This window comes from Haemaphysalis longicornis, unplaced genomic scaffold, assembly GCF_048455015.1.
Source record: "Haemaphysalis longicornis isolate Haplotype H1 unplaced genomic scaffold, Haemaphysalis longicornis Haplotype H1 scaffold_6, whole genome shotgun sequence".
Classification (NCBI taxonomy): Eukaryota; Metazoa; Arthropoda; class Arachnida; order Ixodida; family Ixodidae; genus Haemaphysalis; species Haemaphysalis longicornis.
The window spans coordinates 88,785,760-88,801,037 of NW_027526407.1; the positions used below are offsets into that span (position 1 = coordinate 88,785,760).

The window sequence follows — 15,278 nt, forward strand, 5'->3', positions numbered from 1 at the left end:
TCGTAATGCCTTCTGCCAAATCCGACAGCCCCAAAGGCCTGGTATGTGTTTTGGTCCTGCATTTTCGCTTCGGTCATCTGGGCTGAGGCCACCGCCCCAACCTGAACCCGGTGTCTCACCAATAAAGTGTTTTTCTCTCTCTCTGGCGGCCACCAGGGGGCTACGCTGAACGGGTGAGCTCCGTATGGGCTGTGCCTTTTCACACTTTCTGTGGCGTAAATTAAACGATTATCCTGCAAATAACCACCGTATCGGGCGTCCAAAGGCCCTAGCTGCCGACGGACATCGTTTCCTTGGATTACTGGACCACCGCCTAGCTCATATCAGCCGGTTTGTTCAGCGAAGCGGGGCCACCCTGCTAACCCTACTTTCGAACCACGGTGCACCGGGGAGGAGCGGCGACGGCGGCCTGAGCCCAGCCGCCTCGCCCCCACTCGGCACCCACCCGGTCTACCGGCACCTCAACCCCCGAGAGCCGGAGAAGCGCTATGGAGAGAATCGAAGTGGACGGTGAGTCCATCTCGCCTGATGAAATCACCGAGGAAGCCGGGTGGCTCACGAGCCATCGCCGACGTGGAGCTCGTGCTCTCGCGCAGCTCGGCATAACCCCGGCACACTCCCCCGGGCAAAAAGGCGCTGGCTACACGCCAACCAGCCGAAACTCACGTGCCAAGAAAGCAGCAAGCCGGCAACCACGCCTTCCGCGTCAGCCGGCCTTGCCGAAAGAAGACATCAAAGTCGTGCTGCGCCCGCGTGAGGGGCTCGACATCACGAAAGTTAGCCAGGCCTGTTTGCGCGATGGCGTGCTCCGTGCGACCGGCCTCAGCTGCAACGAGGCGGCGGAAGATCTCCTCAGGATCAACCCCGCAAAAAACATCATCGTGGCCAGCACCCCCAGCATGGAGCGTGCAAGTAAATACACCGCTGTCAAGGAGCTCCACTTCGGAGAAAATTCCTACAAAGTCACCGCTTACGCGGCGCCTCCCGAAGACACCGTCAAGGGGATCATACACAATATACCAGAGTACGACAGTGCTGACGACATCACAAGAAGTCTTGTCTACAAGAAGAATCCAACGATTCTGCAGGCCCGGAGAATGGGCCGTACTAATTCTGCCATTATCATCTTTGAAGGCACAACGGTGCCGCATTATATATACTACCGCGGCGCCGAATATCGCTGCTTCATCCACAAGAAGCGACACGAACTGTGTGACGGGTGCGGCAGGCTCGGTCATCGCGCGGACGTCTGCCCAGCACCCGACAAAAAGATCTGCAAGATCTGCGGCACCGACTCACCGCTTGAGGAACATCAATGCGAACCCAAGTGTACTCTCTGCGGACGGGATCATCCAACCGGCGACAAGAAGTGCCGACTGCGATTCCAGACTCCCTACATTCTCAAGAAGCGCAAGTGGGAAAAGCAACAGCAACAAAATAACAACCGTCGACGACAACAAAACGGCGGGCGCAACGGAACTTCGACGTCGTCCATACTCCATAAGGACGGGCCGAGCGAAGCGACAACCGGCCAGCGTGGTAGATCGGGGTCCTTTCCACGGCTTCCGCAGCATGAACGACCTAGCAGACGGGACGTGAGTCGCGGGCCAGGCACCAGGGACAACTCGGCAAGCAGTCAACACCTGCGACACCGGAGCCCCAGTATCGCTGGCTGCCAGAATCACAGACGCAAGTCGAGATCCCTGTCTCGAAACGGAAGACAGCCGAGCGGAGGCAACCAAGCAAACAAGGTGAGCTGGGCAAACACGGTCTCTCACGGCAAAGCCTCCCAAAAGCGCAGCGCCCCTACCACAGGCATTCCTGGTTCTGAACATTCAGATCAACAGTCCGAGATTACCAAAATTAAGCAGATGTTAGAGCTCGTCATGTCGGAAAATACAGCCCTCAAGGCGGAAATAGCTCTACTCAAGGGAACCAGTGCGGAATCAACGGCATCCTATTCCCCACGCAACCTAGGCCAGGCGGGTACTAAGTCAGGACAACTCAACCAGGTCATTACGCCAGCTAAGCAGTCGCCTGAAATTATTTCAGAACACAGCTCTGCAGACGCGATGGACGACTCACCAACGGGCTCTCCACAGCCGAAACGCAAGGCCAAAAAATCGACCCCCACTAGTTCTAGCCAGCCCGCACACTCGGACTCTAAAACATACGTCGATGAGGACATGCTCGGCCAATTTGGAGAAGACCTCAGTAAGGCCATAACCGAGAATCTCAGCACAAAATTCAAGGCCATGCTGGCGGAATTGGCCGAAAATATCGGCTCCCAAATTTCTCCACTTAGAGCTAGGGTTACAGCCCTAGAAAGCACCACCACGTGGATGGGCAGGGATGGAGGAACGGGCCCCATGAAATCAACAAAACCCTACTCCCGTCCAACCTCAGCGGAAAGCTCCAAAAATCCTCACGACCATGTCTAATCGCTCACAGAAGAAAACCCGACAGCCAAGTACGCTTGTCGTATGGCAATGGAACTGTCGAGGATTTAGGAGAAAACGCGCTCACCTTGAACAATTTATTAGGACCAAGGATTCAAGCGAAATGCCTGACGTCGTTTGTCTTCAAGAGACCGGTGTTTTTGCAAAGCTTAGCAATTACAAATCTTTCGCAGACGTAGAAGAAGACGCCGCTGGTGTTAACTCGAAGCAAAAACCCACGGTAGCCACTCTCGTGAGGCGAAACATTCCGGCGATCCGTCACGATGCCGGGGTGGGTGCGTCGTCTGCGGCTCACATCCTTGTTGAATTAATTCCAGACAGCAAACACAGAACACAGACCATATTTATACTTAATATATACAGCTCTCCTCGAAACGCCCACAAATTCGGTCAACTTTTTCGTAAAACCCTCGAACTGGCCAGGGGAAACACCCTAATAGTCGTCGGAGATTTCAACGCTCACCACACAGAGTGGAGATATAAACGGGACACGATTAAGGGGCAAAACCTCTGGCTCGATGCGCATAGAGAGGGTCTCACCTCAATCACTGACCCCACACGGCCCACCCGCATAGAAAACAGCGTGAGTGGCGATACTACTCCCGACCTCGCCTTCACGAAGAACACGCGCAAAGATGCCACTTGGTTCAATAGTCAAGAAAACCTCGGCAGTGACCACTACATCGTCGTGATTGGGGTCGAATCTAGGGTCACTAAATACCCGTACGGTAAGAAACTCCACCTTATTGATTGGGACGCCTTCCGCAAAATACGGGTCGCCGAACGTACCTCATCTGACGTTGCGGGCAGCCCTGCCATCGAGGAGATATCTGACATTCGGGAATGGACAGAACAACTCTGCAGGGATGCCAAACAGGCTACTAAAGAAATACCGGCAGATGCAGGTCTTTATCAAGCCGATGCGAAGCTCCTTCACATGTGGGAGGCCCAGCGCAGTTTGCACCAGAGACTTCGGAAACAAAAGCTAAATCGCAACCTGAGGCGGCGCCTCGCTACTCTCAATCGCGACATTGAAGATTACACAAGTCAACTAACACGTCAAAATTGGCACAGCACGTGTGATCGAATGGAATATGAAATTGGACTCTCAAAGACCTGGAATATTCTACGCTGTCTCATCGACCCTGACAATAGTAAAACCACGCAGAAAAACAACCTCAACATACTTCTACACAACTTTAAGGGTTCCGACACCGAGCTGATCAAGACAATTAAGGATAGATACTTCGGAGACTCCGCACGTGAGGTCCTCCCTCGCTACACGGGACAGGAAAATGACCTCCTTGATCGACCCATCACTGTCAGCGAAGTACGAGGGGCCATCGTAACCCTGCGAACCCGGTCGTCGCCAGGTCCAGATGGCATCACAAATAAAATGCTCCGAAATCTGGACGATGAATCAATTGAAGCCCTCACCCGCTATATGAACGTGTGCTGGGAGCGGGGCCAAATACCCGACATGTGGAAAACGGCAAAGGTGATTATGATTCCCAAACCAGGCAAGAAACTTCAGCTCGAAAACCTCAGACCGATTTCGCTCACATCTTGTGTAGGGAAATTAATGGAGCACGTCATACTCAACAGGCTCAACAGCTACATGGAGGACAACGGTCTTTTTCCGCACACGATGATCGGCTTTCGACCAAAACTCTCTGCGCAAGACGTGATGCTTCGCCTAAAATACGACGTCATAGACGGGGCGCGCTGCTCACCACTTGACACTAGAGCAATTTTGGGTCTTGACCTCACAAAGGCCTTTGACAACGTCAAACACTCGGCTATCCTCACGAACCTGAGCAAACTCGGTGTCGGGACAAGAGTCTACGAGTACATCAGCAACTTTCTTTCAGACCGCACAGCTACCCTCGCTGTAGGGAGAATGGAATCCGATGCGATAAAGCTAGGGAACAGGGGGACGCCCCAAGGCTCTGTCCTGTCCCCTTTTCTCTTCAACGTCGCCATGATTGGTCTTCCTGAAATTTTAAACCGAATTTACAGCCTTCAACATAGCCTTTACGCAGACGATGTTACGCTCTGGGTCTCCGGAGGCAGCGACGGCCACATTCAGGACACGCTACAAGAGGCAATCGAAGCAGTCGAAGATTACGTCGGTCCTCGCGGTCTCAGCTGCTCTCCGCAAAAATCGGAGCTTTTACTATATCGACCAACCAGTCGAGGGCGACGCACAGATAAGACCCCTCCGGAAGTCCATCTCTTCGCTGGTGGTGGAACCCAACGCATCCCCACAGTCACAAGCATACGGGTTCTTGGCCTTCGCATACAGGCGAACGGACACAATTCCGAAACCATCCTCTCTCTCAAAAAGAAGGTCTCTCAAATCACCCGACTCATCTCCCGCATTGCAAACCGCCATCACGGCATGAAGGAACTCAATCTAGTACGATTAGTTGAAACTTTTGTTGTAAGCAGGATAACGTATGTCACTCCGTTCTTAGACCTTAAAAAGGACGAAGAACACAAAATCGACGCTCTCATTAGGCGAGCTTACAAGCAAGCTATCGGGATACCGCTTACCGCATCGACCGAACGCTTCGAGGCACTTGGGCTACACAATACGCTAAGCGAACTCATCGAAGCTCAACGCTTAGCGCAACGAGAACGACTTACGTACAGCGCGACTGGACGGCACATCCTCGACTCTACTGGCATCACTTACCCGAGTACTGCCCCAACCAAGGTCCCACTTCAACCAGCCATAAGAGAAGGCATATCCATACCACCCATTCCAAAAAACATGGATCCCGTGCACAATCTGGAACGAAGACACGCGCGGGCCAAAGCCCTCCACAAACAGTACGAAAAATCAGAGAACGTGGCTTACGTGGACGCAGCCGATTACGAAGGCCGCGACGCCATGGCATTAGTGGTAGTCGATCGGCAGGGAAATTCCATAGCTTCCGGCTCGATTCGCACGAAGGAACCGGAAGTGGGAGAAGAGGCGGCCATAGCACTGGCAATGACGGCCTCCGCAAATATCAAATATGTCATCAGTGATTCTAAATCTGCCATTATAAATTTTTCGAGAGGGCGGATCTCCCCAGAAGCGTCTGCAATTCTCACATCTGGCTTCCGTCGCGATGCGCGGACCGGCAAAATCTACCTGATATGGGCCCCTGCCCACTCCGGCCTGGCCGGGAACGAGTGCGCGCACGATGCTGCTCGAGGATTCACCGACCGAGCTGACATCGACCCTAACACCCCATTCGCCCATTCGCTCCGATGGTCGGGCAGGGATCGGCTCGTGTCCTACAGGGACATAAAAAATCACTATCGTCTGGAACGGGCCCGTTTCCGCCCCGCTCACCCGTCACTCAACAAGAGGCAATCCGTCGTATGGCGGCTACTGCAAACAAACTCATATCCAAACCCGGTTATGTATAGCTACTGCTATCCAGGGCAACATTCGGATAAATGCCATAAATGTAAAGAAAGGGCAGATCTAGCACATATGCTATGGGCCTGCCCGCAGGCGGCTATACCCGCGCGCAGAATCACTCGGGCGGAGCAATGGGAGACCGTGTTGCTCAGCCACGACCCAGCGGATCAAGTCTGGGCCGTCCAGCTGGCCGAAGACGCTGCTAGAGCCCAAGGGCTCTTGGCCGACGCCTAGGATCACCAGCCTCTCCCAATAAAGTTATTTCTCTCTCTCTCTCTCTCTCTCTCTCTTTCGCTGTTGTCGGTTATTAGCAGGTCGCGGCTCCCTTTGTTCTAAAGATTTCTTACCAGTGAAGCTGACGCTTACTCCGGCTGTTCGCGCTCCGCACAGGGCCGGCTTCGCAAAAACTGGGACGGCGCTGGCAATGTTTCTTCCGGGGCAGTATCAAAAACTGACTTTAAATTGCGCCTTCAGCTGGAGTATGCGATTTAAAGTGTTTTATTATGATAAAAAGTTACGCACGCGCAAAATCTGGGGTGAACAAGCATGAGACGTCAACCGAGCGCAAAGAAACAGCAGGGAGAGCGAGCCCGAGTGAAGCAGACGACAAATGCGCGAGTCTGTTAAGCCGACGTCACGGAGGCGCGCGTCGCAGCGCCGCCCGTGGTCGCGCTCGCCGCCAATGACCGGGTTTGACTACAGCTCAATCCAAGGTTAACCAAGTGAAACCAAGACATAACCAAGTTAAGCCAAACTTTCGCGTTGCATATCGATTGTCGGCTGAGCTAAGCCGCAGCCATTTGTTTTTTGTTGAGGCACTTTTGTAAGTTGGCTTTTCTGCACGTTATTGTGGGCGTAACAATGCACTACATCAGTGCGACGTAGAAAGGTTAGCTTCAAAAACGTTTGAAATTCGCCGGGACAACGCAGGTGGAGATCCGCAGGACCTTGGCAACGTCGATGGCGTGAACATGTGGAGCACACTTATCGCGGACAGCGTGTCTCCGCGCACGGAAATCCTCCTCAACATCGACCCCATCTGGAACGTGTCCGCAATGCGCTATCAAGGCTACAAGCTGATACAAGGCTCGACGCACAGAGGGCGCTACGATGGATGGTACCGCGCCGGAGAGCCTGGCACGGCGCCTGCCAACACGAACACACTACGGTAACGGCTTCTTCCACGGTATTTTTCTCCCGGGCCACCTTGTCATCCACGACAGTTAGGTGCAGGCAATTTCACACGAAGGACGTGACAGAGAGGCGCTACCTTCAACTGATTTTTATCTCCGCCTAGATAAACCATACAAACTTGACCATCCCTTTCTAAAGAAAGTTGAGAGAAGCGGAAAAGCTTCGTCGCATCAAAACTGCCTCAAATGAGCATCAAACCCTTCGCCAAAAGTGCGTCCAACCTTCACTAAAAAGTGCGTCCAATCGATCGTCACACCTTCAAAGACCCAAATCTCAACCGAAGAACGAACTCATGCGACGATTTTTCGCGCACTAAGTAAACGCATCAACGAAACATGTAAATGTATACCGATACGGGGTTTACAAGATAAAGGCATCCTATTGTGCTCCTCCTTCGGTATCGATGAGTGTATTGTCTTATCTAGAACCTTTCCTTTTTCGAGATTTTCAAGTAACCGTTGAGACTCAATGGAAGCCTGCTGTAACGCATGCGCTGTGTGTCGAGCGATTTTAACAGAGACTTCGGCGGAAAAACCGGTCTACGGGGAAATCGACGCCATCGGTTCTACTAAGAAAGCTTTCGCTTTAAAAGTCGGTTGGAAGTTATCGCATGCCTTCGCCTGTCACGTCCTTCACGTAAAACTCGTTGTGCCTAACTGCGGCAGACCACGGAATACGAACTAGCTCGCACCCGTACGTTATTGCGTTGTCCCATCGCAATTTAAAGCGTAAATTCTTGCGTATCCCAGTAGAAAGTCTTACTCTCCGCTAAGGTTGAGTTCTTGTCACGAAACGGTTTTTAATTCCAGTCAGTTTAGGCCTTCACATAAGAACTGTTTCCCTGAAGACCGTTCAAATTGCATGTTTTACAGGGTGGCGAAGTAGGAGAAAGCAGGCTGAATGCAAATAAGATGAACACGTATAACATTGTTTTTACAAAGTCGTGCTTCACACGTTCAACATGCAAGAAGAAAATTGGACTCATTGAGTAGTGAACACTCAGTAGAATTACAAAGAATACTCAATGGCTTGCTTATTCGATGAATTCATTAATCATCATCATTATCAGCCTATCTACCCCCAGTGCAGGGCAAAGGCGTCTCCCATTAAACTCCAATTATACCGGTCCTGTGGTAACTGCGACCAATTTATCCACGCAAACTTCTTGATCTCATCTGCCCATCTAACTTCTTGCCGCCCCCTGATACGCTTGCCTTCTCTAGGGATCCACTCTGTTACCCTTAATGACCAGCGGCTATCCTGCCTTCGCATTACATGCACTGCTCACGTTTATGTCTTCTCCTTAATTTCTACTAATATGTCGTTAACACGCGTTTGTTCCCAATCCGCTCTCTTCTTGTCCCTTAATGTTACACCTATCATCTTCCGTTCGATTGCGCGCTGAGTCGTCCTCAATTTAAGTTGAACCCTCTTAGTGAGCCTCCAAGTTTCTGCCCTGTAGGTGAGTACCGGTAAGATGCAGCTGTCATACCCTTTCTTCTGCAGGGACAATGGTAAGCTGCCATTCATTATCTGAGAATGCCTGCCGAATGCACTCCAACCCATTCTTATCCTTCAAATTATCTCTGCCTCATGGTTGGGATCCCGGGTCAGAACTTCGCCTAAGTAGATATATTCGCTTACTACTTCCACGACCTCACCACTTATCTCATTGCTCACATATCAAGCGGAACAAACAACATTCCTGCATGTGCTTCTCTCACCTCACCCAACAGAAAACTTCTCTAAATAATCTTTCGCCGTGTGTGGACTCCAGATCGCTGACCATGCGACGTAATTGCCTCAAAGTTCGCAGTTCCTCAATGCCCCCATGTCGTTCAACCCCAAGTGCGCGGCGGCCCGCACCATTCGCGCCATGGCCCGCCTCATGCCGACGCAACAGCAAGAAGAACTGTACGTGACGTGTGGCCACAACAACGGCACATCGTGCCAGGCCTCGTGGGGGTACTGCCTCTTCAACATCGACACGGATCCATGCGAGCGAGACAACATTGCCAGGGAGCACCCAGACGTAAGCTTCGACGCAGTGTGTTCGGTATATGCAGAGTCAAAAACACGTCAAGAGGGGGCGTGGTTGCGCCGATTCGTTCCTTGTCGGCTACTTCGCGCAAAGGGGGGACTGTTGAGAAAGCAGGTAGAATCGTTCTATAAGCACAATTTTTTGATGCAGCAAGCTTTTACATTGCCTACCCAAACCTTTAAAGGATGTTCAAAAATTTTTATATATGCGGGCTAGTAATAATCCGGTTCTTATTGAGCTATGCTTTGACAGTTTTATATATCCCGAAACTGCAGAACGTGCTCTTAAACTTCGTACGTGACAATATTTACATTCAACACCTACTGGGTGACAAGAAATTTGAGGACATTCGAGAACTTTCGTGTACTTTATCTTTATATTAAGCCTGGTTATGTCCACTGCAGGACGAAGGCCTCTCCCAAAAGTCTGCAGCCACGCCTATCGAGTGCCGAAAGGCCGATAGTGTGATCGTATAATCACCGGGACGTTTTTAGCACGTGTACTCAATCAGGTTTGCTAAATCCTTGTCTGGTGAGGAAATACTGTCCCAAAGATCTCCAGCCATGTTCATCCAGTGCGTGAAGGCCGATAGTGGGATTGTTAAAGTAAAAGTACAGCGTGTGATGTGTACAGCTCTGACTGACGTGAACGCGTGGGCGTGACTTTGCGGCGCTCAGCTGCCACACGGAGCCCGTTGCGCGCATCTGGAGATCTGAGGTTCTGAGCGCTGTTACTCTGCATGCAATTAAAATTTCAAAAATCTAATAATTGATACTGGATGGGCTTGTGATCCTGCACAGTTTTCGCATTACAACCAAGCCCCTAACCAGAATAATTCGGAAGTTAATTAACGAATTCTAGTTGATTATTGTCATAAATAGCACTTGGAACCTGTTTTAGTGCACCCGTTTAGTTCAACCGCCCCGGGGGTTGAAAAGAAGGTCCCCTTCACCCCGTGTAGTCTGAGTGGCGCTGGCTACCACCCTCAAGCGTCAGATACAGTTGAAGTAAATATAAATACCCCAGAAAGTCAAGGAGAACACAGTCGCCCAGATAGCCGAATTGGTAAGGCATTCGAGATCTAATCGAAAGGCGTGGGTTCGGTCCCCACTCTGGGCGCGTGTTTTTCTTTCTTTCTTTCTCACGTAATTAATAAAAGAATAATTTTAATGTAACGTCACTAACGGTATAAAAAATATTCTAACCATTCCCCTATGCCTCCTTTCGCGTTGTAGACTGCTGGCATTTCTTTCTGTATTTCCTAAAGAGCCCCTCATTTCCAAACCCCATTATTGTGCGAAAGCTTAGCGAGGGCCTCGCTTCTGGCAGCCTTGATGCCATGGTAGCATTAGAGGGTTTCCCGCCAGTTACCCGCTTATGACAGGCTGTTGACGTTCGCGTCATGCCCCGGACGTTTAAAAGAAGGTCCCCTTCTCCCCGTGTAGTCTGAGTGGCGCTGGCTACCACCCTCAAGCGTCAGATACAGTTGTAGTAAGTATAAATACCCCAGAAAGTCAAGGAGAACACCGTCGCCCAGATAGCCGAATTGGTAAGGCATTCGAGATCTAATCGAAAGGCGTGGGTTCGGTCCCCACTCTGGGCGCGTGTTTTTCTTTCCTTCTTTCTCACGTAATTAATAAAAAATAATAATAACGTAACGTCACTAACGGTAAAAAAAAGTCTAACCATTCCCCTATGCCTTCTTTGGCATTGTAGACTGCTGGCATTTCTCTCTCTCTCTCTCTCTCTCTCTCTCTCTCTATATATATATATATATATATATATATATATATATATATTGAAAGGTGATTTATTGCCGAAGATCTTTCTGAAGGCGAGAGGTCAGGAATCGCGGACCAGGGAAGCAGAGACGAGCCGAGCGAAGCAGTCCGAGTGAACCCCGTCGTTCTAGGCGATGGCGATGAGGATTTCCGACAGTCTGTTTGCCGATGATGACGCTGCTCGTACTGGTCAACATGACCCATTGTGGGTAATGACGCCTCCGATGCTTTTGCGGAGCATAGCTAATATTCTTCACTACAACCACCCCCCGGAAAAGAGGGTAGCCATCCTGGCGACTCAAGGTGATGGCGAGACGAGCGGGTCATAATAATGCTTGAGACGAGCAACATGCACTGTGTCACGTCCACGGCGTCGGAGATCCTGGGAAGGTGTTAGCGGCTCGACGACGTAGTTCACCGGGGAAGTGCGTTCAACAACACGGTACGGCCCCTGGTAGTTCGACAGGAATTTCGAGCACAGGCCAGGAGTCCTGGTGGGTACCCAGAGCCACACGAGAGAACCGGGACCGAAGTCGGGTGCGGGCTCGCCAGTCGTGATGGACTTTTGTCGCTCCTGCTCTTCAGTGGTGAAAGAACGGGCAAGCTGGCGGCATTCTTCGGCGTGTTTGGCAGCCTCAGAAATCGGCGTGCACTCGGATACATCAGGGCGGTAGGGAAGGATGGTGTCCAGCATGCACGATGGCTCCCGCCCATATAGGAGGAAAAACGGAGAAAAACCCGTCGTCGCTTGTATGGCGGTGTTGTAGGCGTACGTCACGTAAGGTAGTACAAGGTCCCAGTTGCCATGGTCAGACGCAACGTACTTGGACAACATGTCCCCGAGGGTACGTTTGAAGCGCTCCGTGAGGCCATTCGTTTGCGGATGGTAGGCAGTGCTCGTTCGATGGACGACGCTGCATGCCTTAAGAAGCTCCGCGACGACGTCAGACAGAAAGACGCGGCCCCTGTCGCTGAGCAGCTCCTTAGGGGCACCGTGGCGGAGTATAAAACGCCGCAGGAGAAACGAGGCGACGTCCCGTGCGGTAGCAGCTGGTAGAGCGGCGGTCTCAGCATAGCGCGTCAAGTGGTCGATGGCAACTATAGCCCAGCGGTTGCCGGCGGTTGTGCAGGGTAACGGTCCGTACAGATCAATGCCCACACGGTCAAATGGTTTCACTGGGCAAGGCAGCGGCTGTAAAGGACCACAGAAATGAGGTACCGGCGAGTTTCGGCGTTGGCAATCTTGGCAGGATCGAACGTATTTTCGCACGAAGTTGTACATCCCGCGCCAAAAGTAACGAAGACGCAAACGTTCACAGGTTTTGAGTAGGCCGACATGACCACATGTGGGATCAGAGTGGAACAAGGCACAAACATCGGACCGCAAATGCCGTGGAATCACTAGCAACCATTTGCGGCCATCCAAGTAGTAGTTGCGTCGATAAAGCTGCTGATCGCGTACTGCAAAGTGAGGTGCTTGCCTACGGAGAGCGCGTGTCGTTACAGCTTGGGAAGGATTGGTGAGTGAGGTGACAAGGGCAACAATCCATGGGTCCTTCCGTTGCTCAGCTGCCATGTCAGTCACAGCAAGGGAAGCCAGGTCACCCGGAGAGTCCGATAGATTAGCAGGTACGGGTGAACGGGAGAGAGCGTCGGCGTCCGAATGCTTCTTACCAGACCTGTATTTCACTCGTATGTCATATTCTTGGAGGCGAAGCGCCCATCGCCCCAGACGACCGGCCGGATCTTTCAAAGAAGACAGCCAACAGAGGGCGTGGTGGTCAGTGACCACATCAAATGGGCGGCCGTACAGATATGGTCGAAATTTAGCAAGCGCCCAGATGATGGCCAAGCACTCCTTCTCGGTAACTGTATAATTGGATTCTGGCTTCGTTAGGGTGCGGCTGGCATAGGCGACGACATATTCGTCGAAACCTTGTTTACGTTGGCAAAGCACAGCCCCAAGGCCAAATCCGCTGGCGTCAGTATGAAGTTCGGTGGGCGCTGTAGGGTCGAAGTGTCGAAGTATGGGTGGCGATGTAAGGAGACGGCGCAAAGTATGGAACGCGTGGTCGCAGGCCGGAGACCGGGCAGGCAAGTCACGGGCACCACCGAGGAGCTTCGTCAATGGCTCAATGATGGAAGCAAAGTTGCGAATGAAGCGCCGGAAGTACGAGCAGATGCCGATGAAGCTCCGAAGGGATTTTATGTTGTTTGGCTTCGGGAATTCGGCGACAGCGCGAAGCTTGGCTGGGTCGGGGAGGACGCCGTCCTTGGATACAACGTGACCCAAGATAGTAAGTTTTGTGGCGGCAAAACGACACTTTTTCAGGTTACGTTGGAGCCCAGCTCGTGAAAGACATGTTAAAACTTGCTCCAAACGGTGAAGGTGCGTCTGAAAATCGGCGGAAAAGATGACGATGTCGTCTAGATAGCAAAGACAGATCTTCCACTTGAGGCCGCGCAAAACATTGTCCATCATGCGTTCAAATGTTGCAGGGGCGTTGCACAGCCCGAACGGCATGACATTAAATTCGTACAACCCATCAGGTGTGACAAATGCCGTTTTCGGGCGATCACCGTCTGCCATAGGAACCTGCCAATACCCGGACCTTAAATCAAGTGACGAGAAAAATTCTGCCCCCTGCAAGCAGTCCAGAGCATCATCTATGCGAGGGAGAGGATAGACGTCCCTGCGCGTGATTTTGTTGAGGCGGCGATAGTCTACACAAAATCGAATAGAGCCATCTTTTTTTCGAACGAGAACGACAGGAGATGCCCAGGGACTGCTTGAGGGTCGAACAACGCCACGCTGGAGCATGTCATCGACGTGTTGCTCGATGGTGCGACGCTCGGTTGGGGAGACGCGATACGGCCGTTGCCGAAGGGGAGCATGGCTTCCAGTGTCTATGGTGTGCTCCACAGTGGACGTACGACCAAGGGCGTTGTGCGACAAATCGAAAGACGAGCGGAATCGCTGAAGTAGAGCCATCAGTTGAGCTTGTTGGGTGCTGTCTAGAGCATCATCCACGGAGGTACGAAACACGTCAGTCGCTGAGTTTGGATCTGACGAACATGGATCCAGTCCGTCGATGTCAATGTGTGATACGCCATCCGCAACGTTGAAAATAAGGCCAGGGTCGATATGTTCTAGACTTCCAAGAGTTTCGCCTTCTAGGAGTGCGCACGGTACGGTCGATGTGTTCGTGATGAACATGGCGCTTTCCCCGGAGTGGAAATCCAGAACGGCAAACGGCAGTGGAAAAAGGTTGCGGCGGTGAAACGTGTCAGATGGTGTAAACAGCGCCGTGGCGTCGGTCACAGACACACAGCATATAGGCACACATACAGAAGAACAGGGCGGAATGTGAGTGTCTTCTGCCACGACAAGTTTAGCAGCGTGGATGGGATGGTCGTCGTCAAACAATGCGTCAGAAGAGGCTGAAAGTTCCACTTGTGCGCGTGGGCAGTCAATCACTGCGTTATTGCGGGAAAGAAAGTCCCATCCTAATATTACTTCGTGGGAGCAAGCCGGAAGCACTATAAACTCAACGTGGTGCACGACGTCCTGAATAACAACCCGAGCCGTGCATGCAGCCACTGGCTCGATATGTTGTGCACTTGCGGTTCGGAGTGATAGTCCATCCAGAGGCGTCTTTACTTTGCGAAGGGAACGGCAGAGATCAGCGTGAATAACGGAAATGGCGGCTCCTGTGTCGACCAGAGCTAATGTGCGAATGCCTTCAACAACAACATCGATGACATTGGTAGGGAACGGAAGGGGATGAGGCCTTGGACTTTTCGACGTCGACGCAGTTCGTGCCTCAGGAACTGCGGCGACTAGTTTTCCGTATCTCCGGGACCAGGACGGCGCCGCATCGGGGAGAGCGAGCGACGGCGTGGTGACGGCGAACGGTGGTCGGTAAAGGTGGCGCGGTTCGAAGAGGAGGTCGGGAACGACGAGCGTGGCGCCACATGGACTTGAGGCGACTGAGTGAAGTCTGCAGGCGCAGAGTTCCAGGTTGACGGCGGACAACGACGACAATAGCGTGCAACGTGCCCAGGCATCCTGCACGCAAAGCAGATAGGGCGATTGTCCGGTGTACGCCATACACTCCGAGGTTGCGGCACGAACTGAGGTTGAGGAAGCACCGAGGGCGGAACCCGAGGTCGAACTGGGAATGTCGGCTGGAACGTCACGGCAGGCTGCTGCAATGGTCTGGTGACGACTTCGGCATAAGTGACCGGCGCAGCTACTGGCACGTACTGCGGAGGCGGCGGCGGAAGTGCTTCAGCAATTTGACCCCGGATGACATCTCTGAGGGCAGGCTCTAGCGCGGACACCGACGTCGTCGTGGAGGGTAGGAGGGACAGCTGTCGCGCCA

The 15,278-nt window shown here is 52.2% G+C and overlaps 2 protein-coding genes across 2 annotated transcripts; both read left to right on the forward strand.

The window, feature by feature from the left end:
• The first annotated feature begins 488 nt into the window (after window positions 1-488).
• On the forward strand, window positions 489-1,831 carry LOC144143132 (uncharacterized). The gene is made up of 2 exons (XM_077674938.1): window positions 489-1,751; window positions 1,802-1,831. The coding sequence occupies exons 1-2, from the start codon at window positions 489-491 to the stop codon at window positions 1,829-1,831; spliced, it is 1,293 nt and encodes a 430-aa protein (XP_077531064.1).
• Window positions 1,832-2,072: 241 nt separating this feature from the next.
• Window positions 2,073-13,249, forward strand: LOC144143133 (uncharacterized). Its single transcript, XM_077674939.1, has 4 exons — window positions 2,073-2,214; window positions 6,808-7,045; window positions 8,881-9,103; window positions 13,226-13,249. Exons 1-4 carry the CDS (start codon window positions 2,073-2,075, stop codon window positions 13,247-13,249), a joined length of 627 nt encoding a protein of 208 aa, XP_077531065.1.
• The last annotated feature ends 2,029 nt before the right edge of the window (window positions 13,250-15,278 follow it).

Coding starts and splice junctions, on each gene's coding strand:
- LOC144143132 (XM_077674938.1), top strand. CDS start 489: ATGGAGAGAATCGAAGTGGACGGTGAGTCCATCTCGCCTGATGAAATC. Junction 1,752..1,801: donor GAGGCAACCAAGCAAACAAG/GTGAGCTGGGCA, acceptor CCAAAAGCGCAG/CGCCCCTACCACAGGCATTC.
- LOC144143133 (XM_077674939.1), top strand. CDS start 2,073: ATGGACGACTCACCAACGGGCTCTCCACAGCCGAAACGCAAGGCCAAA. Junction 7,046..8,880: donor GCCAACACGAACACACTACG/GTAACGGCTTCT, acceptor ATTGCCTCAAAG/TTCGCAGTTCCTCAATGCCC. Junction 9,104..13,225: donor TTGCCAGGGAGCACCCAGAC/GTAAGCTTCGAC, acceptor ACACTTTTTCAG/GTTACGTTGGAGCCCAGCTC.